This window comes from Eucyclogobius newberryi, unplaced genomic scaffold, assembly GCF_026437365.1.
Source record: "Eucyclogobius newberryi isolate DKJ021-1_F unplaced genomic scaffold, fEucNew1.0.hap1 SCAF_225, whole genome shotgun sequence".
Lineage (NCBI taxonomy): Eukaryota > Metazoa > Chordata > Actinopteri > Gobiiformes > Gobiidae > Eucyclogobius > Eucyclogobius newberryi.
The window spans coordinates 22501-46376 of record NW_027315863.1 but is presented as its reverse complement, the minus strand read 5'-3'; the positions used below and the strand labels follow the sequence as shown (position 1 = coordinate 46376).

The 23876-nt window shown below is 46.1% G+C and overlaps 3 protein-coding genes across 8 annotated transcripts in view; all 3 read right to left on the bottom strand.

Annotated features, from left to right (window-relative positions):
• Positions 1-2470, bottom strand: part of LOC140372393 (kinesin light chain 1-like) — a 31893-nt gene extending 29423 nt beyond the window's left edge. For 3 of the 6 annotated variants that reach the window (XM_072459482.1, XM_072459483.1, XM_072459481.1), the window contains exon 1: positions 2372-2470. The gene's annotated coding sequence lies outside the window, so the exon portion shown is untranslated. The remainder of the gene's footprint in view (positions 1-2371) is intronic. The other 3 variants (XM_072459484.1, XM_072459485.1, XM_072459486.1) reach the window with 3 other exon arrangements.
• Positions 2471-3835: 1365 nt separating this feature from the next.
• Positions 3836-11489, bottom strand: LOC140372395 (cytochrome c oxidase assembly factor 8-like). The gene is made up of 5 exons (XM_072459487.1): positions 11246-11489; positions 10047-10244; positions 4421-4484; positions 4252-4342; positions 3836-3998 (listed from the first exon to the last, which is right to left on the bottom strand). The coding sequence occupies exons 1-5, from the start codon at positions 11375-11377 to the stop codon at positions 3881-3883; spliced, it is 603 nt and encodes a 200-aa protein (XP_072315588.1). The 5' UTR covers positions 11378-11489; the 3' UTR covers positions 3836-3880.
• A 1290-nt stretch (positions 11490-12779) lies between these two features.
• On the bottom strand, positions 12780-23438 carry LOC140372396 (uncharacterized). Its single transcript, XM_072459489.1, has 10 exons — positions 23270-23438; positions 21378-21583; positions 20304-20402; positions 19620-19769; positions 18570-18881; positions 18373-18503; positions 15015-15220; positions 14459-14700; positions 14197-14372; positions 12780-13655 (listed from the first exon to the last, which is right to left on the bottom strand). Exons 1-10 carry the CDS (start codon positions 23436-23438, stop codon positions 12809-12811), a joined length of 2538 nt encoding a protein of 845 aa, XP_072315590.1. The 3' UTR covers positions 12780-12808.
• Positions 23439-23876: the final 438 nt, after the last annotated feature.

Genomic DNA, 23876 nt, shown 5'->3' with positions numbered 1-23876 from the left:
CCTCCTTCTCTCTTCTCCTCTCTCTCCCTTCTCCTCCCTCTCTCTTCCTTCTCCTCCCTCCCTTCTCTTCCTTCTCTCTTCTCATCTCTCCCTCTCTCCCTTCTCCTTCCTTCTCCTCCCTCCATTATCTCCCTCCTTTCTCCATAAAAACAAAGCTAAACAAATCTTTCTCTTTCAGTGACAGTTTGTGCCGTCGCCCTTCTCTCTCTGAGCCTTTGTCGTGGATTAACCTGAAGAACCAGTCGCGCTGTAGAAGACCTACACCCGAACTACACCTGAACTACACCCGGACTACACCTGAACTACACCCGGACTACACCTGAACTACACCCGGACTACACCTGAACTATACCCGAACTATACCCGAACTACACTCGAACTATACCCGAACTACACTCGAACTATACCCGAACTACACTCGAACTATACCCGAACTACACCCAAACTATACCCGAACTATACCCAAACTACACCCGAACTACACCTGAACTATACCCGAACTATACCCGAATTACACTCGAACTATACCCGAACTACAACCGAACTATACCCGAACATACCTGGAACTACACCTGAACTACACCCAAACTACACCTAAAGTACAGGGTCATCCAATATTTTGGATGATATCCATGTGTCTGACAACAAACACAAAGAATGACACAGAATAAACTATTTCAGATTTTCATAATACACTTCAGTGTTCTCGCTGAGGGGTTTGGAACATGGTGGGGGCCCGCCGGAGCACGGTGGGGGCCCGCTCCATGCCCAAAAGATACCGGCAGGTATTAAGATAACCGCGGGCGGCGCGAGCGAAAGGCACCGTAGCGCTCGCACAGGGATCTTAGGGTCCACGCCGCAGGCGAGGGGCCCCGCTCTGCGGATGATGTGGTGCTTTTCTCTCGCGCCGCCTGCGGCACGGTTTGTCCCACCGCCGTCCTTCAACCTCAGCCCAGCGAGAACACTGCAGAAGTCTTCAGTCGCCACATTTAAACCTTTGGTAAAACACATCAAATTAAACAGAAATAATCGCTTGACGAGTCGACTACAACAATAATCGTCGGTTGCAGCAAAATTATGGAAGTTTCTGTTCAAGACCAGGACGTGGAAAAGACTCAGAATCAGAACTAAAGCAGACAAGAACCTGAACTAAAGCGGGACAAACGGGGTCTAAAGCAGGACAAACGGGGACTAAAGCAGGACTAAAGCAGGACAAACGGGGACTAAAGCAGCACTGGAACCATTGTTAGCGCACACGTCACATGACAAAGTGCCTATAGGGAAATACCAGTGTGTACAATGTGCTTATGTCTGAGAACGGCCTCAATACGCTCGACTTACTCAAAATAAACTAACCCACAAACTGTATCAAATCAGGACAAGAAGAGGCCAAAAGTACAAAGAAATACAAGAAATACACCTTAACAAAGCATGAGCAAGGACTAAATCATCATGAACATATAGTTTATTAAGCATTATTCAAGTATAATAACTGCTTAATTAAGGTTTGAGTTAGGAAGTACAGTTAGTGTATTAGTGAAGTAATTATTAAGCCTGAATTATGCTTAATAAACTGTTTGTTTACTATGAATTAAGTCTTTGCTCATGCTTTGTGAATAGAAGTGTAGTTATTATAAGTTTTAGACAAATATATTAACTAGAACTGATATTTTATATACATTGTTGACATTTTAATATCAATAATCTCAGATATAATATTATTACACACAACAACACGTCATGTGGAGACTAAATCAGATTAAACTATTATTATTCAAGAGTAGATACAGGTTTAAACTCACAATAAAACAAATTAAATTAAGAAATAAATCTGTTGTTACACTATTAACCCGTATAAAACACAAAAGTGAGAACATTATGAGAGATAATACACTTTAAAATTTAACAAAAGTTGTATAATAATAACTACTTTCATTGGTGTTAATAAAGCATGAACAAAGACGTAATACATAGTTTATTACGACTTAATTACTACATTGACACCTTAATTACGTGTTTATTAAGCCTGAATCACTCTTAATAAACCAGCTGTTCATATTGAATAAGGTTTAATTATTATAACGTGTTTCCCAAATGTTTTAAACTGGATTTAACACTAAATTAGAGTTAAATGTGAAGAGTTAGCTCTGAAGATAATGTGCTTAAACATCTAATTCCTTCTGCTAACGTAAACACGACTCACCTCACCGGCAACCGTCACGTTCAAACCGACTTTACCGACGAAAACGCGCAAATAAATGCTCTTTTTCGTGTCCGTGCGGCGCAAAAACTCGAGAAAATCGCCGTAATTACGCGTAATTAGCTCGCGGTTAGCGTTAATGACACGGAGCTAACGTCAGGAGTTACTCACCGTCTTCCCGTGTCACATCCGCCGCGCTTCCCGACACTTTAAACACGTTTCCCGTGAATAAACGCGGTATAATCCCACGCGGGGACAAAGTGGCTTCAAACCGTGAAATAAATCCTCCGTCGTCCCGTTGTTGACCGGGATTTCCTGCGGCAAAAAAGCACGTCGTTCTGCGGCGGGTTTCAGCGCATCCGCGGCGGAGCTAACGCCATAGCAACACCAGCTTTACCGGGGAACCAATGAGGGGCAAGCCGCTCTCCGCGCGCTCCATGTCGGCCTCGGACCGCCCGGGAAAGTGGGTCAGACGCGTGTGGCGCGGAGCTCTGGGAGGGGCCCGTGGTCGTCAGCTCTTCCCCCCGGGCCTCGGTGTGTTCTCTCCCCGGGCCGCGGGACGTGTTTCACGGGGAGCTTGTGTCGGACAGAGCGCGGAGCCGCCAGGGGGGGATGGCGCTACAGCCGGGCGCCCTCACTCGCTCCGGCGGCGGCGGCGGCGCGACCTGACGACGGCCCTGGAGCGCCGGAAATACTCAGTCAGGGGGTCCCCAAGATACTCAGGGGGTCCCCTCAGAAATATTCAGGAGGTCCCCATAGATACTCAGGGGGTCCCCAAGACACTCAGGGGGTCCCCTCAGAAATATTCAGGAGGTCCCCATAGATACTCAGGGGGTCCCCAAGACACTCAGGGGGTCCCCTCAGAAATATTCAGGAGGTCCCCATAGATACTCAGGGGGTCCCCATAGATGCTGTGGAGGTCTTGGTACTCAGGAGGTCCCCAGGGGGTACATAATGCATACATATGGAGCTGCACATAATAATAAAGTTAACATTCCGTGCAGTAGGAGGAGAGCCACATAGTGAAACATAAAATAGTTTGGACATATTTTGGTTCCTAATAATACAAAGATTTATAAACTTAAATTCATAAAGCTTTAATAAACCTTTGATAAACTTTTAATAAACCTTTAATAAACCTTTGATAAACTTTTAATAAACCTTTGATAAACCTTTAATAAACCTTTGATAAACTTTTAATAAACCTTTAATAAACCTTTAATAAACCTATAATAAACCTTTGATAAACTTTTAATAAACCTTTAATAAACCTTTAATAAACCTTTAATAAACCTTTAATAAACCTTTGATAAACTTTTAATAAACCTTTAATAAACCTTTAATAAACCTTTAATAAACCTTTAATAAACCTTTGATAAACCTTTAATAAACCTTTAATAAACCTTTAATAAACCTTTAATAAACCTTTAATAAACTTTTGATAAACTTTTAATAAACCTTTAATAAACCTTTAATAAACCTTTAATAAACCTTTAATAAACCTTTGATAAACTTTTAATAAACCTTTAATAAACCTTTAATAAACCTTTAATAAACCTTTAATAAACCATATGACAGACGTGGTCAATGTTTGGCATTTTTTCCTAATAGAAATGACAGAGCCACAGCGCCCCCTGGTGGTCTGAACACACTTTATTACAGAAAGAACAGGTTTTTGTTTCACGTCGTTGCAGATCCACTTTTCCTCCTTCTGTTCTGAGAGAAACTCCTCCTCAGGTTCTGGAACGCCACTCGAGCCATGAGCAGCGTGATGGAGAAGTTACGCCTGTACCACTCCCTGTGAGGAGGAGGAGGAGGAGGAGAGGGAGGGAGGGAGGGAGGAGAGGGAGGGAGGGAGGGAGGGAGGAGAGGGAGGGAGGGAGGGAGGGAGGAGAGGGAGGAGCAAGAGGAGGAGAGGGAGGAAGAGGAGAAGACGGAGGAGGAAGAGAAGGAGGAGGGAGGAGGAAAGGAGGAGGAGAAGAAGGAGAAGAACAACATGAGTCGCCTCCTCCTTGTCGCCTCCTCCAGACGTACTGCAGGGTCAAACTCACTTGTTGTATGTCGCGTGTCGTATTCGGTTCGTGTCCAAGAAGCTTTTGTAAAACACGGCCATTTCTTCACTGTCCAGAGAACGCTTTCGTCCTGACGGGACAAACGCAGCAGAACGATTACGACGCGGTTTATTTACGCCGCTCGGAGACGCGGGACAGACGGCGTTACCTTCTGCATCGCGGCGGGACAGTCCTTTAGCTCTGAGCTGGGACACCAGGAACGCCTCTTTGTCCTGAGAGGAAAACACAAGAGGAAATGAACTCCACCTTTTGGAAAAACGATCGACGATGATCTTAATAATCGTGACTAGTCGACGAATATTGTTTTTATTGTTTGTGGAAGATAAAACACGAGTCATTTGTCATCACATCGAGTTTTATTCTGAAAATGAGACAAGAAGAACATATTTTTAACTCCTTTTGGTGTTAAATCTCACAGTGTGAATAATGATCAAAAACATGTTTCACAAACTGACTAATGACATGGTTAAGGCACAGCACATATGCCGGGCTCCTAGTGCAGCCGGCCGCAGTGTCGACAATCTACTGTATGTCCTCCCTTCTCTCACCCCCGTGTCACACTGTCTTTCCCGTCTAATAAAGACTTTAGGACCAATAAAACAAACACATTTCCTCGAGTCATTTTGGGGTTTTGAGTCATAAAACTCTCGGCACGTTTTAGAGTCTGTTTTTAGTCCAGATAAAGATGATTCAGTCACTAAATTAGTTACTCTAATGAGAATACAAATGTAAACTAAAGTATAAAGTAGTCAATGGTGTCATTGTTCTGCTTGTGTTTGGACCTCGCTGAAGGTCACGTTCTGCTTGTGTTTGGACCTCGCTGAAGGTCACGTTCTGTTTGTGTTTGGACCTTGCTGAAGGTCACGTTCTGCTTGTGTTTGGACCTCGCTGAAGGTCACGTTCTGCTTGTGTTTGGACCTTGCTGAAGGTCACGTTCTGCTTGTGTTTGGACCTCGCTGAAGGTCACGTTCTGCTTGTGTTTGGACCTTGCTGAAGGTCACGTTCTGCTTGTGTTTGGACCTTGCTGAAGGTCACATTCTGCTTGTGTTTGGACCTCGCTGAAGGTCACGTTCTGCTTGTGTTTGGACCTCGCTGAAGGTCACGTTCTGCTTGTGTTTGGACCTTGCTGAAGGTCACGTTCTGCTTGTGTTTGGACCTTGCTGAAGGTCACATTCTGCTTGTGTTTGGACCTCGCTGAAGGTCACGTTCTGCTTGTGTTTGGACCTTGCTGAAGGTCACGTTCTGCTTGTGTTTGGACCTAGCTGAAGGTCACATTCTGCTTGTGTTTGGACCTCGCTGAAGGTCACGTTCTGCTTGTGTTTGGACCTCGCTGAAGGTCACGTTCTGCCTGAAGGTCACGTTCTGCTTGTGTTTGGACCTTGCTGAAGGTCACGTTCTGTTTGTGTTTGGACCTCGCTGAAGGTCACGTTCTGCTTGTGTTTGGACCTCGCTGAAGGTCACGTTCTGCTTGTGTTTGGACCTCGCTGAAGGTCACGTTCTGCCTGAAGGTCACGTTCTGCTTGTGTTTGGACCTTGCTGAAGGTCACGTTCTGTTTGTGTTTGGACCTCGCTGAAGGTCACGTTCTGCTTGTGTTTGGACCTCGCTGAAGGTCACATTCTGCTTGTGTTTGGACCTCGCTGAAGGTCACGTTCTGCTTGTGTTTGGACCTCGCTGAAGGTCACATTCTGCTTGTGTTTGGACCTCGCTGAAGGTCACATTCTGCTTGTGTTTGGACCTCGCTGAAGGTCACGTTCTGCTTGTGTTTGGACCTAGCTGAAGGTCACGTTCTGCTTGTGTTTGGACCTCGCTGAAGGTCACGTTCTGTTTGTGTTTGGACCTTGCTGAAGGTCACGTTCTGCTTGTGTTTGGACCTCGCTGAAGGTCACGTTCTGCTTGTGTTTGGACCTTGCTGAAGGTCACGTTCTGTTTGTGTTTGGACCTCGCTGAAGGTCACATTCTGCTTGTGTTTGGACCTCGCTGAAGGTCACGTTCTGCTTGTGTTTGGACCTAGCTGAAGGTCACGTTCTGTTTGTGTTTGGACCTTGCTGAAGGTCACGTTCTGCTTGTGTTTGGACCTCGCTGAAGGTCACGTTCTGTTTGTGTTTGGACCTTACTGAAGGTCACGTTCTGCTTGTGTTTGGACCTCGCTGAAGGTCACGTTCTGCTTGTGTTTGGACCTCACTGAAGGTCACGTTCTGCTTGTGTTTGGACCTCGCTGAAGGTCACGTTCTGCTTGTGTTTGGACCTCGCTGAAGGTCACGTTCTGCTTGTGTTTGGACCTTACTGAAGGTCACGTTCTGCTTGTGTTTGGACCTCGCTGAAGGTCACGTTCTGCTTGTGTTTGGACCTTACTGAAGGTCACGTTCTGCTTGTGTTTGGACCTCGCTGAAGGTCACGTTCTGTTTGTGTTTGGACCTTGGTGAAGGTCACGTTCTGTTTGTGTTTGGACCTCGCTGAAGGTCACGTTCTGCTTTTGTTTGTGTTTGGACCTTGGTGAAGGTCACGTTCTGCTTGTGTTTGGACCTCGCTGAAGGTCACGTTTTGTTTGTGTTTGGACCTCGCTGAAGGTCACGTTTTGTTTGTGTTTGGACCTTGGTGAAGGTCACGTTCTGCTTGTGTTTGGATCTCGCTGAAGGTCACGTTCTGTTTGTGTTTGGACCTTGGTGAAGGTCACGTTCTGTTTGTGTTTGGACCTCGCTGAAGGTCACGTTCTGCCTGAAGGTCACGTTCTGCTTGTGTTTGGACCTTGCTGAAGGTCACGTTCTGTTTGTGTTTGGACCTCGCTGAAGGTCACGTTCTGCTTGTGTTTGGACCTCGCTGAAGGTCACGTTCTGTTTGTGTTTGGACCTTGCTGAAGGTCACGTTCTGCTTGTGTTTGGACCTCGCTGAAGGTCACGTTCTGCTTGTGTTTGGACCTCGCTGAAGGTCACATTCTGCTTGTGTTTGGACCTCGCTGAAGGTCACATTCTGCTTGTGTTTGGACCTCGCTGAAGGTCACGTTCTGCTTGTGTTTGGACCTAGCTGAAGGTCACGTTCTGCTTGTGTTTGGACCTCGCTGAAGGTCACGTTCTGTTTGTGTTTGGACCTTGCTGAAGGTCACGTTCTGCTTGTGTTTGGACCTCGCTGAAGGTCACGTTCTGCTTGTGTTTGGACCTTGCTGAAGGTCACGTTCTGTTTGTGTTTGGACCTCGCTGAAGGTCACATTCTGCTTGTGTTTGGACCTCGCTGAAGGTCACATTCTGCTTGTGTTTGGACCTGGCTGAAGGTCACGTTCTGTTTGTGTTTGGACCTTACTGAAGGTCACGTTCTGCTTGTGTTTGGACCTCGCTGAAGGTCACGTTCTGCTTGTGTTTGGACCTTACTGAAGGTCACGTTCTGCTTGTGTTTGGACCTCGCTGAAGGTCACGTTCTGCTTGTGTTTGGACCTCGCTGAAGGTCACGTTCTGCTTGTGTTTGGACCTTACTGAAGGTCACGTTCTGCTTGTGTTTGGACCTCGCTGAAGGTCACGTTCTGCTTGTGTTTGGACCTTACTGAAGGTCACGTTCTGCTTGTGTTTGGACCTCGCTGAAGGTCACGTTCTGCTTGTGTTTGGATCTCGCTGAAGGTCACGTTCTGTTTGTGTTTGGACCTTGGTGAAGGTCACGTTCTGCTTGTGTTTGGACCTCGCTGAAGGTCACGTTCTGCCTGAAGGTCACGTTCTGCTTGTGTTTGGACCTTGCTGAAGGTCACGTTCTGTTTGTGTTTGGACCTCGCTGAAGGTCACGTTCTGCTTGTGTTTGGACCTCGCTGAAGGTCACGTTCTGTTTGTGTTTGGACCTTGCTGAAGGTCACGTTCTGCTTGTGTTTGGACCTCGCTGAAGGTCACGTTCTGCTTGTGTTTGGACCTCGCTGAAGGTCACGTTCTGCTTGTGTTTGGACCTCGCTGAAGGTCACGTTCTGCCTGAAGGTCACGTTCTGCTTGTGTTTGGACCTTGCTGAAGGTCACGTTCTGTTTGTGTTTGGACCTCGCTGAAGGTCACGTTCTGCTTGTGTTTGGACCTCGCTGAAGGTCACATTCTGCTTGTGTTTGGACCTCGCTGAAGGTCACGTTCTGCTTGTGTTTGGACCTCGCTGAAGGTCACATTCTGCTTGTGTTTGGACCTCGCTGAAGGTCACGTTCTGCTTGTGTTTGGACCTAGCTGAAGGTCACGTTCTGCTTGTGTTTGGACCTCGCTGAAGGTCACGTTCTGTTTGTGTTTGGACCTTGCTGAAGGTCACGTTCTGCTTGTGTTTGGACCTCGCTGAAGGTCACGTTCTGCTTGTGTTTGGACCTTGCTGAAGGTCACGTTCTGTTTGTGTTTGGACCTCGCTGAAGGTCACATTCTGCTTGTGTTTGGACCTCGCTGAAGGTCACGTTCTGCTTGTGTTTGGACCTCGCTGAAGGTCACGTTCTGTTTGTGTTTGGACCTTACTGAAGGTCACGTTCTGCTTGTGTTTGGACCTCGCTGAAGGTCACGTTCTGCTTGTGTTTGGACCTCACTGAAGGTCACGTTCTGCTTGTGTTTGGACCTCGCTGAAGGTCACGTTCTGCTTGTGTTTGGACCTCGCTGAAGGTCACGTTCTGCTTGTGTTTGGACCTTACTGAAGGTCACGTTCTGCTTGTGTTTGGACCTCGCTGAAGGTCACGTTCTGCTTGTGTTTGGACCTTACTGAAGGTCACGTTCTGCTTGTGTTTGGACCTCGCTGAAGGTCACGTTCTGTTTGTGTTTGGACCTTGCTGAAGGTCACGTTCTGTTTGTGTTTGGACCTCGCTGAAGGTCACGTTCTGCTTGTGTTTGGACCTCGCTGAAGGTCACATTCTGCTTGTGTTTGGACCTCGCTGAAGGTCACGTTCTGCTTGTGTTTGGACCTCGCTGAAGGTCACATTCTGCTTGTGTTTGGACCTCGCTGAAGGTCACGTTCTGCTTGTGTTTGGACCTAGCTGAAGGTCACGTTCTGCTTGTGTTTGGACCTCGCTGAAGGTCACGTTCTGTTTGTGTTTGGACCTTGCTGAAGGTCACGTTCTGCTTGTGTTTGGACCTCGCTGAAGGTCACGTTCTGCTTGTGTTTGGACCTTGCTGAAGGTCACGTTCTGTTTGTGTTTGGACCTCGCTGAAGGTCACATTCTGCTTGTGTTTGGACCTCGCTGAAGGTCACGTTCTGCTTGTGTTTGGACCTCGTTGAAGGTCACGTTCTGTTTGTGTTTGGACCTTACTGAAGGTCACGTTCTGCTTGTGTTTGGACCTCGCTGAAGGTCACGTTCTGCTTGTGTTTGGACCTCGCTGAAGGTCACGTTCTGCTTGTGTTTGGACCTCGCTGAAGGTCACGTTCTGCTTGTGTTTGGACCTTACTGAAGGTCACGTTCTGCTTGTGTTTGGACCTCGCTGAAGGTCACGTTCTGCTTGTGTTTGGACCTTACTGAAGGTCACGTTCTGCTTGTGTTTGGACCTCGCTGAAGGTCACGTTCTGCTTGTGTTTGGACCTTACTGAAGGTCACGTTCTGCTTGTGTTTGGACCTCGCTGAAGGTCACGTTCTGTTTGTGTTTGGACCTTGGTGAAGGTCACGTTCTGTTTGTGTTTGGACCTCGCTGAAGGTCACGTTCTGCTTGTGTTTGGACCTCGCTGAAGGTCACGTTCTGTTTGTGTTTGGACCTTGGTGAAGGTCACGTTCTGTTTGTGTTTGGACCTCGCTGAAGGTCACGTTCTGCTTGTGTTTGGACCTCGCTGAAGGTCACGTTTTGTTTGTGTTTGGACCTTGGTGAAGGTCACGTTCTGTTTGGCCCAGAAGTCGTGGTTCCAGTCCTCCGTGTCCTGCCTCAGGGCCCTCAGCCTCTTCTCCAGCTCCGTCTCCATCTCCAGGGCCCTGTACACGATCGGACGCAGGTTGGACAAAAGGTTTGGGGGCCCGATCCAGTCGTGGGTGGGGCTGGGGGCCGGCCTCTGGATCGAGGTCTGAAAAAAGACAAAACATCTGAACAAAACAGCAGGACAGTTCTGCTTAAAACCCTTCAAACTGTCTGCAGTAGGCTAACGTTTATTAGCATAGCCACTAGCATCAGCTGCTAACGACCTCCTGAAACAGCTCCGCCTCAGTCTGGAGTGACCTCTGTAAGTCCACTGGCCCCTCCTGACCTCAGACAAACGGGGTCTTTGGGGGCCTGACAGAAGAGGAAACAGCTCACAGAGAACATGCAGCTTCTGTCCTGCAGGTGGCAGTAGTGACCAGTGTGTGACGTCACTTCAGACTCATGAACGATGATTTCACATGATATTTTGACAAAGAATCAGCTCAAATGTGTCAGTAAATGTCACTTCATCCTCGAGATGTTTCAGTTTCTATTTTAACTCAATATTCTCATTTTCATATCTCTAAAATAACAATATATAAAGTGTGATTCCACTAATAACAGTTAAAGAAATCAGACAGAGTAATAAGTCCAGAGTCATGAGGAGAAAAGTGCTTCTCAAACGGTCCCGAAGTTTAAATGTGTTTTATTCTCATTTCAGTAAAATAATGACACTTAATGTTCTGAGAGTAAAAAGGTCACGTTATTGTCATTTACAATCAAAACGTGTGAATCTAGTTTTAGATCAATACGATTTACAATGAAAAATAAACAAAGAAAATACAATCAATTTATTTCACTGTTCAATACTAAGTAAAATCATCAAATGTCTCCTTTTAATTGTCTTTTATTAAGATTGTCAAATTTGATCTTTGTAAACTCAAACTTTGAAGTTATAATTATTATTAAGTTATTATGACATAAACAGCTAAAATAAAAATGAAATAAATGTAGGTTTATTTCTTGGAGGGATTTTCGAATTTAATGGATTAATTTTGTTTCTAAAATGGACATAATGGTCTAATAAAGTGTAAAATGATGCTCTACACCTGATATAAGTATAAGTATAAGTATAAGTATAAGTATAAGTATAAGTACATGTCAGACCTGGGGCTTCTTCTTCTTGGCGTCTGTGCTGCGGCCGGTGGCGCTGCTGCAGAAGCGGCTGTTCGCGGAGGTTAAACCCGGAGCACGACGCGCTGAAGCCCGCAGCAGCAGAGCCACAGCTGCCGCCGGCATGTTACACGCGGCGTGGCGCAGGAAACACGGACAATAAACACGTGTCCGCGCCAAACAGCGAATGTTTGACCTCGAAGCGTTCACGGCGTGTTTACGGGTTTAGATCAAACACCCGCGGACTCACGGAAGTGACGCAGCGGAAGCGGAAGACGACAAACTCCAATGTGGCGCCGACGCAAACTTATTGTTTAATTTTTTATTGTCAAAATTCTTTATTACAAAACAGCAACAACATTAGCAAGTGTTATATTACAATTATAATTACACTTTATACATTATAAACATTTAATGACATAGTTTCCATAAGTAGAAACGGCTTTTTGGTTTACTTTTGGAAATAGTGAGAAAATATGATTCAATTTGTTTAATAACGACAGGGATACTGACGATGAAAATGTACTTTTATGAATATAGAATTTGCCAAATAAAGAATTAGATTAATTGCCATTTTCTTACTATAGTCCACTTTTGTGTCATGAAAACCAAAAATGATATGTTCAAATGTTTTAATCTAAAGTTGGGTTCAATGTGACGTATTATAAATTGTAAACAGTCTTTCCAAAAGGTTTTAATAATAGTGCAACTCCAAAAAGGTGACTTATTGTTTCAGGTTGTTTTTTTTTACAAAAAGTGCAGTTGGGGTCAATGGTAGATCATACACTCCTAACTCACGGAAGTCACAATTCCAACATGGCGGACGACGGAAGTCAACAAACCTGGATTTCGATGTAAAACAACAATTGAATCCCCACCGATTATGAGTTTGATTCTGATGTTATTAACCCGAGATGAATGACAGAACAGACACAGGGCAGTGACCACTACCACCGGTCACTTTGTCTTTTATTCTGTTTCTAATCCTACAGCGAGACTCGGCCACAACAGACAGTTTCGAGTGTAGTCGAGTCGATAAGTATCGGCTGATTAAAGTAAAATGAAGCAAGATGATGTATTTTAAAAATGGCCAACTTAATTTAATAGGCCCTAATCATGTGCAATACAGTCATATTCATGTGCAATACAGTCATATTCATGTGCAATACTCTGACATGTCAATCATATTGGTGCAATATTCTCTGTCCATATAACTGCTGTAAATACATAAATATGTGTTACTATTATCTTTTTTTATTTTAATTTTTTTAAAGAATATAAGAGGTTTTGTCTATAAGTTTTGTTCTAAGAGCGTTTCTTCAATTAAGAGTGTTTTTTTTTCTTAAAGCTTCTATAAGTTTCTGTTCTTTTACTTCTTTATCTACTTTGTGTTGCAACACCAAAATTTCCCCATTGTGTGGACAAATAAAGGCTTATCTTATCTAGTGCCTTTTACCCAGGCATAGTAGATACGTCCTACTTTATTTTCACAATCATGACATAAAACAGAAATAAATTGGAACGTTTTTATTGACAGATCAGCAGCGTCTTCATGGATCAGAGGAGGAGTTTCCTGTGGACCTTCACGTCGTCTTTATTCATGATGGCTTTATGGTTCCTCTTAGCATTAGCTGCTTCAGCGACAGATCCAGACTTGTTGCTGGGCTTTGGTATTTTCGCCTTCTCGGGAAGTCGGTCGGACGGCGGCGTCTTACTCCGCAGATCCGCCTGCATGTCTTCCAACTGTCGCTGGTACTGCAGGAGAACGCTCTCATCCTCGACCGCGTCCATCTGCTCCAGCAGCGACTTCAGGAGGACCACGCATCTCTCACGGGCGCCGTCGGGCGGAGACTTCCTCTTGCATGACGGCGGTAGGTCATCTTCCGGCGGATCTGCATCTCCATCGGCGTCATCAGCGTCGCAGGTCGTTTCCGCGTCGTCCGTTTCCGATTCTTCGAGCTCGTCTGTCGGGATCGTCTGCGTTTGCGTAGGCGTTTGATCGGACGGCGTGGGATTCCATGTCCCGTCGATGACCGCCGCGTCCAGCTGGAAGATGGGATTGTCTCTGTAGCACTTTCCCAGTTGGTCCCATCCTGCGTTGGGCGTCCGGAGCACGGCGCACATGTGTTTACAGGGAAGTCTGTGGCGCTTCCAGTCGAAACAGGAGCAGTACGGTGGGCGACTGTCCGACCCCAGCCACAGGGAGTAGTGGCACTCGCCGTCTTCACTCGTGGCTTGATATCGCCGCGCCGTCTCGCTCACGACTTGTACTTTGTCTGCTGGAAAGTGCGCGTCGATCCTTTCCATGATGTGGTCCACCATGTCTTTGGGCCGGTTCTTCAGGTAATCCGGGACAACACGACTTCTGTGAACGTCTAAGGAGCGAATATTCAGCTCCTGGTATCTGGAAGGAACATCGTGGACCATAGAAGCACACAGTTAGCACAGGTAGCGCACAGGTAGCGCACAAGTAGCGCACAAGTAGCACAGGTAGCGCATAGGTAGCACACAGTTAGCACAGGTAGCACACAGTTAGCACAGGTAGCACACAGTTAGCACAGGTAGCACACAGTTAGTACAGGTAGCATAGGAAGCACGGTTAGCACAGTCAGTACAGGTAGCACAGTTAGCACGATTAGCACTGTTAGCACAGGTAGAACAGGAAGTACAGATAGCACAGTTAGTACAAGTAGCACAGGTAGCACAGTTAGTACAGGTAGCACAGTTAGTACAGGTAGCACTGTTAGCACGGTTAGCACTGTTAGTACTGTTAGTACAGTTAGCACAGTTAGTACAGGTAGCACAGGTAGCACAGTTAGCACAGTTAGCTTTGAACATGAAACATCAGTTCAGTTCATGCATCTTTCCTCTGTCCGTGTCACTGAACTCACAAAGTAACAGTTGTCGTTTGAACATAGACATGAAGTATATTTGGTGTAACTCACTTGCGGAGACTGTCGGGTAAAAGCTGCTGGACTATGACAGTGACCAGTTCACTTAAGCTACAGTTGCGGTGGCCAGTGAGGAAGCTCGATTCGAGCCATTCGTTCAGACGCTCCACTCCATAGTTTGTATTGATGATGATGTGAAGACTCTCCTCTCTGAACGCTCTGACCCAACGCTGGAACCAACAGATGAAAACGTATGCTACAACCTGCTCGTAACATAAACGCTAATATGCTAACGATGCAAGTATCATTTCCATACCTCAGCCTGAGCTTCCCACGTCTTGCCAAAATAGTCCCGCAGCTCGTCATGATCGTTCCATAGATCGCTGGACTTGAAATCCTTCAGTACTTCCTCGTAGTACTGGACCGTGGGACTACTTGCCATGTGGCGAAGAACCTTCAGAACCGTGGCTCTGCACTCGGTCACTCCATGCTCTTTTTTAGAGACCCATTCTGTCCACGCCTTCTCACGATGAACGTCGCAGATGAGAACTTTAGTTTCTGCAAAATATCAGATAAGGTAGCACAGTTAGCACAGGTAGCACAGGTAGTATAGGAAGCACAGTTAGCACAGGTAGCACAGGTAGTATAGGAAGCACAGTTAGCACAGGTAGCATAGTTACTACAGGTAGCACAGGTATCACAGGTAGTATAGTTACTACAGTTAGCACAGGTATCACAGGTAGTATAGTTACTACAGTTAGCACAGGTAGCACAGTTAGCACAGAATAGATCATTTTTAAATAAGAAGAATAACAAGCAATTATTCAAATTCTAAATTTCCAGGAAATAAACGTAGTTTTGATGATACTCACCAGGAAAACAGGCCTGGAGCGCTCTTATTTCTGCCGGGCTGTGATGGACCATGATGTGAACAGGTTTCCACTCTTTGTTGTTCTCTTTAATAATCCTCAGAGCTTCAGTAATGGACTCCACGTCTTCATCCTGAGTGATGAACACTGCAGCTACACAATAGCTCACGTTGGTCCTCACGCACAGGAAGAAGAGCGGCAACGCCTCCCTGAAAGAGACGAGTACACCAGCTTTAAAATACACACTCTACTCGAGAACCTGAAGAGGAAACCAAATGTGTACAGCAGGGGGAGCGCGGAGGACGGCGGGGGGAGCGGAGAGGACGGCGGGGGGAGCGCGGAGGACGGCGGGGGAGCGCGGAGGACCCGCGGAGGACGGCGATAGGAGGGAGGACGGGACGGCAGGGGGAGCGCGGAGGACGGCGGGGGGAGCGCGGATTAACTTATACTATATTGTATTACCAACTATATTAATTTTACTGTATTAAACTATATTTTGATACATAATGAAGAACTCCTTACACATACTCCATTGCTCCTCTAAAGACACTCTCTGATAAGGGAGACTCCTGTGCCGGACAGACTGCAGACCTCAAGGACATCTCTGTGTGAAAACGACGGCGAGTGGAGATACGCCGAGGAGCAACGTGTAAGTCGCCGTCACAGTCGATCGGGACAGAAGGTAAGTTCTCTGTTTATTAGGCCCGAGCCGAAGGACGAGTATCGTCCCGACGAGGGACTTATTATAATTGGTACCGGGGGGTGGAAAAACGCAAAAATCGAGTACTAAACAAAGACGAATATGCTTGTGAGCAGTATCGAAAATTAGAACTCCGTGAGTTATAATTTTGAGTGAAGGTTTCGTGAAAAAATATTGAAAGACGGCTCAGTAGCGCCACCTCAAAAATCAAATAACATGGGGCCAATGGGAGCCCGACGCCAAAAAAAGTTGCCGTAAAAATATGAGGCTCACTCCAAAAAATAGTTCATGTGAAGACATGTAAAAAATAATATTATGACCCCGCCCTAAGTCATACAGGAAGTCGGCCATATTGGATAAACGTGGCGCTGACAAAAGTGCGCCTCGTCGTGCATTTGGCATTTTCTCTCAGTTTTCATGGAAATCACTTCAAACTTGGCCACAAGACACAAAACCCATGAGCAAAGTAGTGTTTGAATTCTGAAGCTGATATGTTTTATGGTAAGGTTATCGTGAATTTTAAAGGCAGTATGGACGATTTTTCGGCGATTTGAGAACGCAGGCGAAAGTGCACATGCCACTCCCCCGTGTGGACTGATACAACACACGTGCGTTTGTTTATTAGCGCAACGGAGCGCATCACATCTCTCGTCTCCTGTAGATTTCTGTCCACTTCTGCGTCAGCTCGAACTGTCTTTCTCCGTCTTCATTTTGCCCCGTACACCGAGGGAACTATATTATGATAGATCCATGCGCTTTGGCACGCGGAAACGTGGGGACGAACCTGACGCGGCTGCAGGTGAGCAATAGGTGCGTTTTATGATTGATACGTGGCAGGACAAATGATTTATCCACGCCACGAGGAAATATGATAAAAAATTTGCTGAAAAAAATCGTCCATACCACCTTTAAACAAAATCGCGATTTCTGGAAATCTTAAAAAAATTCTACATTTCTTCAATATTTTTTTCTTTGGGAAAGTTTTGACGTAGCGTTTTGGGAGATTTTAAAGCTGAACGCAATGATATGCAAATGTTGTGGCTAGCTAATAAAATGGATTTTTAGCGCCCTCTCCAAATTTGATTTTTAAAAATTCATAAAAGATCATTTATTTGTCGTAGATAACTGAAACAAATCATAAGGGGTTAGTTTGTGACCAAGCACAATTTGAAGAGATTACATGACTCTAGCTTGAGGTTTTATAGCTGAAAAAAAATGGGCAAAAAAAGAAGTTTCCATTATTATTATTATTTTTTCTCTCTCCTAAACAAACCCAATTTTGACCCCCTGAACGTTAACGAAAAGTCAATTTTTTTTCCACCCAAAATTCAGCATCGGTGAAATTTTTTTTTTTGGTGTCTAGAAATATGAATTACGCAAAATGACTCGCTAGCGCCCTCTCCAAATTTGTTTTTTAAAAAAATCATAAAAGACTATTTATTTGTCGTAGACAACTGAAAATATTGATGAGGATTAATTGTATGACCGGGCACGATGTGACAAAATTGCGTGAATCAAGCTTAAAAAAAAATTGACTTCCGGTTTTAGAAAGTGTACTTTTATTTTGAAGAGCTACTTCCTGTTTAGCGTTTTGGCGGAATTAGCTTGACAGAAAAATACTCTAAAAACAGCAGAAACAGGAAACGTTATCATATAGAATGGGCTGGTATAGGGGGACACGCACTGAGGACGGACATCATGGCCAAAAGGACCCGGGGGAGTGTGGGGGGAGTGTGAGGGGAGTGTGGGGGGAGTGTGAGGGGAGCGTGGGGGGAGCGTGAGGGGAGTGTGAGGGGAGCGTGGGGGGAGTATGGGGGGAGTGTGAGGGGAGTGTGAGGGGAGCGTGGGGGGAGTATGGGGGGAGTGTGAGGGGAGCGTGAGGGGAGCGTGGGGGGAGCGTGAGGGGAGTATGGGGGGAGTGTGAGGGGAGTGTGAGGGGAGTGTGAGGGAAGCGTGAGGGGAGTGTGGGGGGAGTGTGAGGGAAGCGTGAGGGGAGCGTGAGGGGAGTGTGAGGGGAGTGTGAGGGAAGCGTGAGGGGAGTGTGAGGGGAGTGTGAGGGAAGCGTGAGGAGAGTATGGGGGGAGTGTGAGGGGAGTATGAGGGAAGCGTGAGGGGAGTGTGAGGGGAGTGTGAGGGAAGCGTGAGGGGAGTGTGAGGGGAGTGTGAGGGGAGTGTGAGGGAAGCGTGAGGGGAGTGTGGGGGGAGTGTGGGGGGCGGTCGTGTGACGTCACGTGAATGACCTCTATAGTAGTCCGGGTCATTTTGTAGTCCCACTCCATTTTGTAGTTCCTCCCCTTTATTTTGTCAAATCCTGCAGTTGCTTCACTTCATCCTTGTTGTTCTTTTCTTTTTAAAAACGCATCATGACGTCACTAAGTGGTTGGTTAGGGGTGTGCTCTTCACGGTCGCAAGGGGAGCGAGGGCCTTTATCGCCGTGTGCGGCTTTAATGTGTATTAGAATTGTACTGACAGGATTAAACGTTTGATTCATTCTAACTATTGTGATTCTTGCTCTTTCTTTCATAAACGAGTGCGCCGACGAACCCGAATCACGCCAGCAACGAGCGAACGCCACGTCTAAAGCGAGGTCATCCGCGGCTTTTCACGACAAGACTTCCTGCGTTCAATCATTAGATCATCTCACAACAATCGGACGCTTACCGGGAAGTTCTATACGTGGCGTCCATAAGACACATCTGCTGTCCGTACTTGAGTAACAGCGACTTCATCCACGAGGCCTGATATATAAAGAGCACCTTATCTCCATCTGCGTCTGACCCAACAGAGCTCGGCTGAAATGTAAGCGTTGGAAATGTAAGCGTTACATCTTCACGTGCGCGTCATATTCAAAGTCCTACCCGAAAAAATACGGCGTCATCGGGAGCGTTCTTTTGAAGATCTTGACAAAACGACTCCAGATGTTGTTGATCGTGGGGCACTTCCTGTCTCTCTGCCGAGCGCGCCGCACTTAAGATGTTCCGGATGTCGGCGTGAGTCGGGAACCACCGCCTGTACTTGCGCCCGGGCGGTGCCACGCCCCTGAAGAGCTCTTCTTTGACGTAGCTGGCGACGTGCCGCTTTATCTCCTTGTCCAATCGGACCCCGCAGTGGTACAGATCTGTCACCTTGTCCACTATGATGGGGTCAACGGGGTCTCTCATACGGGCGACCTTTGTGACCGGAACAGAAAGACAAATCTGTTGAGGCCAAATCAAATGAATAGTGTGTTTCCGGTAACACGGAAAAATAAATCCAGGTAGGTAGGACGGGGGAGTGTGGAGGAGGACGGTGGGGGGAGCGCGGAGGACGGCAGGGGAGCGCGGAGGACGGTGGCGGGGGGAGCGCTGAGGACGGCAGGGGAGCGCGTAGGACGACAGGGGATCGTGGAGGACGGCAGGGGAGCGCGGAGGATGGCAGGGGATCGTGGAGGACGGCAGGGGAGCGCAGAGGACGGCAGGGGAGCGCGGAGGACGGCAGGGGATCGTGGAGGATGGCAGGGGAGCGCGGAGGACGGCAGGAGATCGTGGAGGACGGCAGGGGAGCGCGGAGGATGGTGGCGGGGGGAGCGCTGAGGACGGCAGGGGAGCGCGGAGGACGGAGGTTGGGGGCGCGCGGAGGACGGAGGTGGGGGGAGCGTGGAGGACGCCGGGGGGAGCGCGGAGGACGCCTACGGCGATTTTCATATCTTACGATCCCCACAGATGACTATTTTCCCCGCAGTTTTTTGATTCTCTCACAAACTGACATTCTCAAAACGTACGGACGGGAAATATGCGATAAAATGTGGTTTATTTTGAAATTCAGGTCGGTCGAGTTACAGGAAACACACACTTATCATAAGCACAAACACTGAGCTATAGACATGGTTCAAGTACTTTGATTTGAATGTTTCCTTCATCCATACTCACCATGCGTTTCACCTGATGACACGTATGAGTGGACGGCTCCGGCAGCTTCAGGTGGAACTCTTCACACACGTTGATCTCCTTGTCGGACGCCAGCAGCTTTCTGACGTTACTCGCTCGATTCCGACGACCTCGCAGAGTGTCTTTGTCCAACTGAACAAGCCAGAACAGAAAAGGTCATTAGCATTTACAAAAGTTCTACATTTTAGAAGATACACATCATCTGTAGAAGACCGTATTTGGATGATCGAGCGATAAATCAACAGGTTTACATCGATCTCAAAGAATGAGGAAAATATCAGGGTTTTTGGGGGTCCGAGCCCGGGTTTTAGATAGGATTTGAAAACACGGGTACGGGGGCCGACTAGGCGAAAAACCGAGTAATTTCGGCATTCTCCGGACCACGGCTCGGCAGCCAATCAGAGCCAAGCACACAAATTTCGTCGACCTATCAGCACGCAGCATGCAAATTTTCACTTGTAAACGGTAAACTGTCATGGCGGACTATCGTCAGACGCTTCCCGGCTCGATTGAATGATAATATTCACTTTTTTCTAAGATGATTAATAAAATGCCAGTCGACATTTAAAAATACCCCGTCCAAAAACACGGAGAATACGTGAGGCCGATATGAATCAACGTGGATTCATATCGGCCTCACGTGGTCTTCATTTGTCTCAGTCTTACCTTGAAATCTGGGAAGCGAGCCAATCGTGTCATGTAAATGGCGGAGGGACAACCCACTTTCTTACTGCTCGTCCTCCGTCTGACGTGATTGTCTACAAGCTGGACGTAAACACGGAAGACCGAGATCAGTCGCTGTGTTGTCGTTCTTCCTACAGACCCCCCCCCTTAAGTACAGTACAGACCCCCCAGTGTCTTAAGTACAGACCCCTCCAGTGTCTTAAGTACAGACCCCCCCAGTGTCTTAAGTACAGACCCCCCCAGTGTCTTAAGTACAGACCCCCCAGTGTCTTAAGTACAGACCCCCCCAGTGTCTTAAGTACAGACCCCCCAGTGTCTTAAGTACAGACCCCCCCCTTAAGTACAGTACAGACCCCCCAATGTCTTAAGTACAGACCCCTCCAGTGTCTTAAGTACAGACCCCCCCCTTAAGTACAGTACAGACCCCCCCAGTGTCTTAAGTACAGACCCCCCCCTTAAGTACAGTACAGACCCCCCAATGTCTTAAGTACAGACCCCCCCAGTGTCTTAAGTACAGACCCCCCCCTTAAGTACAGTACAGACCCCCCAATGTCTTAAGTACAGACCCCTCCAGTGTCTTAAGTACAGACCCCCCCCTTAAGTACAGTACAGACCCCCCCAGTGTCTTAAGTACAGACCCCCCCCTTAAGTACAGTACAGACCCCCCAATGTCTTAAGTACAGACCCCTCCAGTGTCTTAAGTACAGACCCCCCCCTTAAGTACAGTACAGACCCCCCAATGTCTTAAGTACAGACCCCTCCAGTGTCTTAAGTACAGACCCCCCCCTTAAGTACAGTACAGACCCCACAATGTCTTAAGTACAGACCCCCCCAGTGTCTTAAGTACAGACCCCCCCAGTGTCTTAAGTACAGACCCCCCCAGTGTCTTAAGTACAGACCCCCCCAGTGTCTTAGGTACAGACCCCTCAAGTGTCTTAGGTACAGACCCCTCAAGTGTCTTAAGTACAGACCCCTCAAGTGTCTTAAGTACAGACCCCCCAAGTGTCTTAAGTACAGACCCCCCCAGTGTCTTAAGTGAAGAATTCTGCTTTTTACCTGTCTCTCGTCGCTCTCTTTCTTTCTTTTGGCTTTGGTAGAAGCGTCGATGTCAGGTCCTTGGTGACAGATCAATCGTTTTCCACCAACGAAGACAAATGGAATCCCGTTAAATTCCACATCTATTCCTTTTTCTGCTTTTAAGTTCCAATGTATGCGCCTCTTGCTGCTCCTCAACTCCAGAATGACGTCTCCCGTGGACATACCTGACAGAACAAAGAAGAAAGTCAAGTTTAAACGTGTTAAATACGTGTGGAGGTACGATCACGTGATTTGGTCACTTCACTCACGGCCACATTTGATTTTCAATATGAGCAGTAAAAAAGTTGTAGCTATTATTAAGATAAGATGAGCCTTTATTTGTTGCCACCATGGGGAAATTTCAAGGTTGCAATGCAGTAGATACAGAAGAAAAAGAACAGATAACTTATAGAAGCTTTAAAAAAAACACTCTTAATTGAAAAACTCTTATAAACAAAACTCTTAAAGACAAAACCTCTCATATTCTTAATACGGAAGAGAGAGAAAAAATAATAATAAAATAACATAAGACAAAAATAATAGTAAAAGTGGCAAAAGTGAACACTCTTATTTACAGCAGTTATATGCACATGAATATGACAATATTGCGTATTAGTATTGCACATGAATATGACATTATTGCGTATGAGTATTGCACATGAATATGACATTATTGCGTACAAGTATTGCACATGAATATGAAAATATTGCTTATGAGTATTGCACATGAATATGACAATATTGCGTATTAGTATTGCACATGACTATGACATTATTGCACATGAATATGACATTATTGCGTACGAGTATTGCACATGAATGACATTATTGCACATGAATGACATTATTGCGTACAAGTATTGCACATGAATATGACATTATTGCGTATGAGTATTGCACATGAATATGACATTATTGCGTACTAGTATTGCAAATGAATATGACATTATTGCGTACAAGTATTGCACATGAATATGACATTATTGCGTACAAGTATTGCACATGAATGTCATTATTGCGTACGAGTATTGCACATGAATGACATTATTGCGTACGAGTATTGCACATGAATATGACATTATTGCGTATGAGTATTGCACATGAATATGACATTATTGCGTACGAGCATTGCACATGAATATGACATTATTGCGTACGAATATTGCACATGAATATGACATTATTGCGTACGAGTATTGCATATGAATATGACATTATTGCGTACGAGTATTGCACATGAATATGACATTATTGCACATGAATATGACATTATTGCGTACGAGTATTGCACATGAATATGACGTTATTGCGTACGAGTATTGCACATGAATATGACAATATTGCGTACGAGTATTGCACATGAATATGACGTTATTGCGTACGAGTATTGCACATGAATATGACATTATTGCGTACAAGTATTGCACATGAATATGACGTTATTGCGTACGAGTATTGCACATGAATATGACATTATTGCGTACGAGTATTGCACATGAATATGACATTATTGCGTACGAGTATTGCACATGAATATGACATTATTGCGTACGAGTATTGCACATGAATATGACATTATTGCGTACGAGTATTGCACATGAATATGACATTATTGCGTACGAGTATTGCACATGAATATGGCATTATTGCGTACGAGTATTGCACATGATTGTTGATTATTGTAGTTCTAAATGCTAGGCTAAACGTAGCATGCTAAGAGGCGGATTCAGTCGGCCCAATCCAATCCAGGACTATCAACTTCTTTATAATTATGACCTGAATAACGCCGGGGACGTGGTTCTTGTTTTAGGCCTAATAAACAGTTTGAATTGCGCACAAAACGTGGAGATTAAGGCACTTTTTTGACTCACCGAATAGTTTGTCGACGGTCCGACAGCGCCAGGAGCTGTTCGAGTCATGTTTGTACCGCTGGAAATGTCTGAGCATGTCATTCTGAGCAGAAAACACGCTCTGCAGAGACTGTGGAGGCTTTATATCATCTGGCAGTGACCGGGAGCTGTAGTTGTGTACGTCCGCCATGTTTGCGGTGTCACGTGGCGTAGCACTACTTCCTGTTTACATTTCAGAGTAAAAGAGAGCCCACAGCGCCCCCTGCTGCTGGAAGTGAGACGCAACTGACGTGAACGCTCCAAGTCAAAGTCAAAGTGAGTTCATAAACGCTGGAATACAATTTAAATAATCTAATTTGTTCATAATAACTGCTCGGATTACTGTCGATATGATGTACTTTGTATTTATTTTGCATTTACACATACGCGTGTCACGTGACCAGCACGTCGTTTCCACGGCGTTTGGAGGCGCATGCGCAAACTGTACCTGCATCTCCTGAGCTCGCGCTGCAAACACACTTTCACCAGGATTTAAGAGGATGTGTCTGTGGTAAAGTGATTTAACATGTTTTCTCTTCATGTGACTTTACTTAGTCTGTTTGAGATTGTGTTTGAAATAGTCACGTGT

Excerpts from the sequence above, each read along its gene's own strand:
- LOC140372395 (XM_072459487.1), bottom strand. The coding sequence starts at position 11,377 with ATGCCGGCGGCAGCTGTGGCTCTGCTGCTGCGGGCTTCAGCGCGTCGT. Across the intron at positions 4,485-10,046 it reads AGAACGTGACCTTCACCAAG|GACAAAGAGGCGTTCCTGGT; the intron begins GTCCAAACACAA and ends TTTTCCTCTCAG. Across the intron at positions 4,343-4,420 it reads GTCCCGCCGCGATGCAGAAG|GACGAAAGCGTTCTCTGGAC; the intron begins GTAACGCCGTCT and ends TTGTCCCGTCAG.
- LOC140372396 (XM_072459489.1), bottom strand. The coding sequence starts at position 23,438 with ATGGCGGACGTACACAACTACAGCTCCCGGTCACTGCCAGATGATATA. Across the intron at positions 20,403-21,377 it reads AAGAGAGCGACGAGAGACAG|CTTGTAGACAATCACGTCAG; the intron begins GTAAAAAGCAGA and ends GTTTACGTCCAG. Across the intron at positions 14,701-15,014 it reads GCTCCAGGCCTGTTTTCCTG|AAACTAAAGTTCTCATCTGC; the intron begins GTGAGTATCATC and ends GATATTTTGCAG.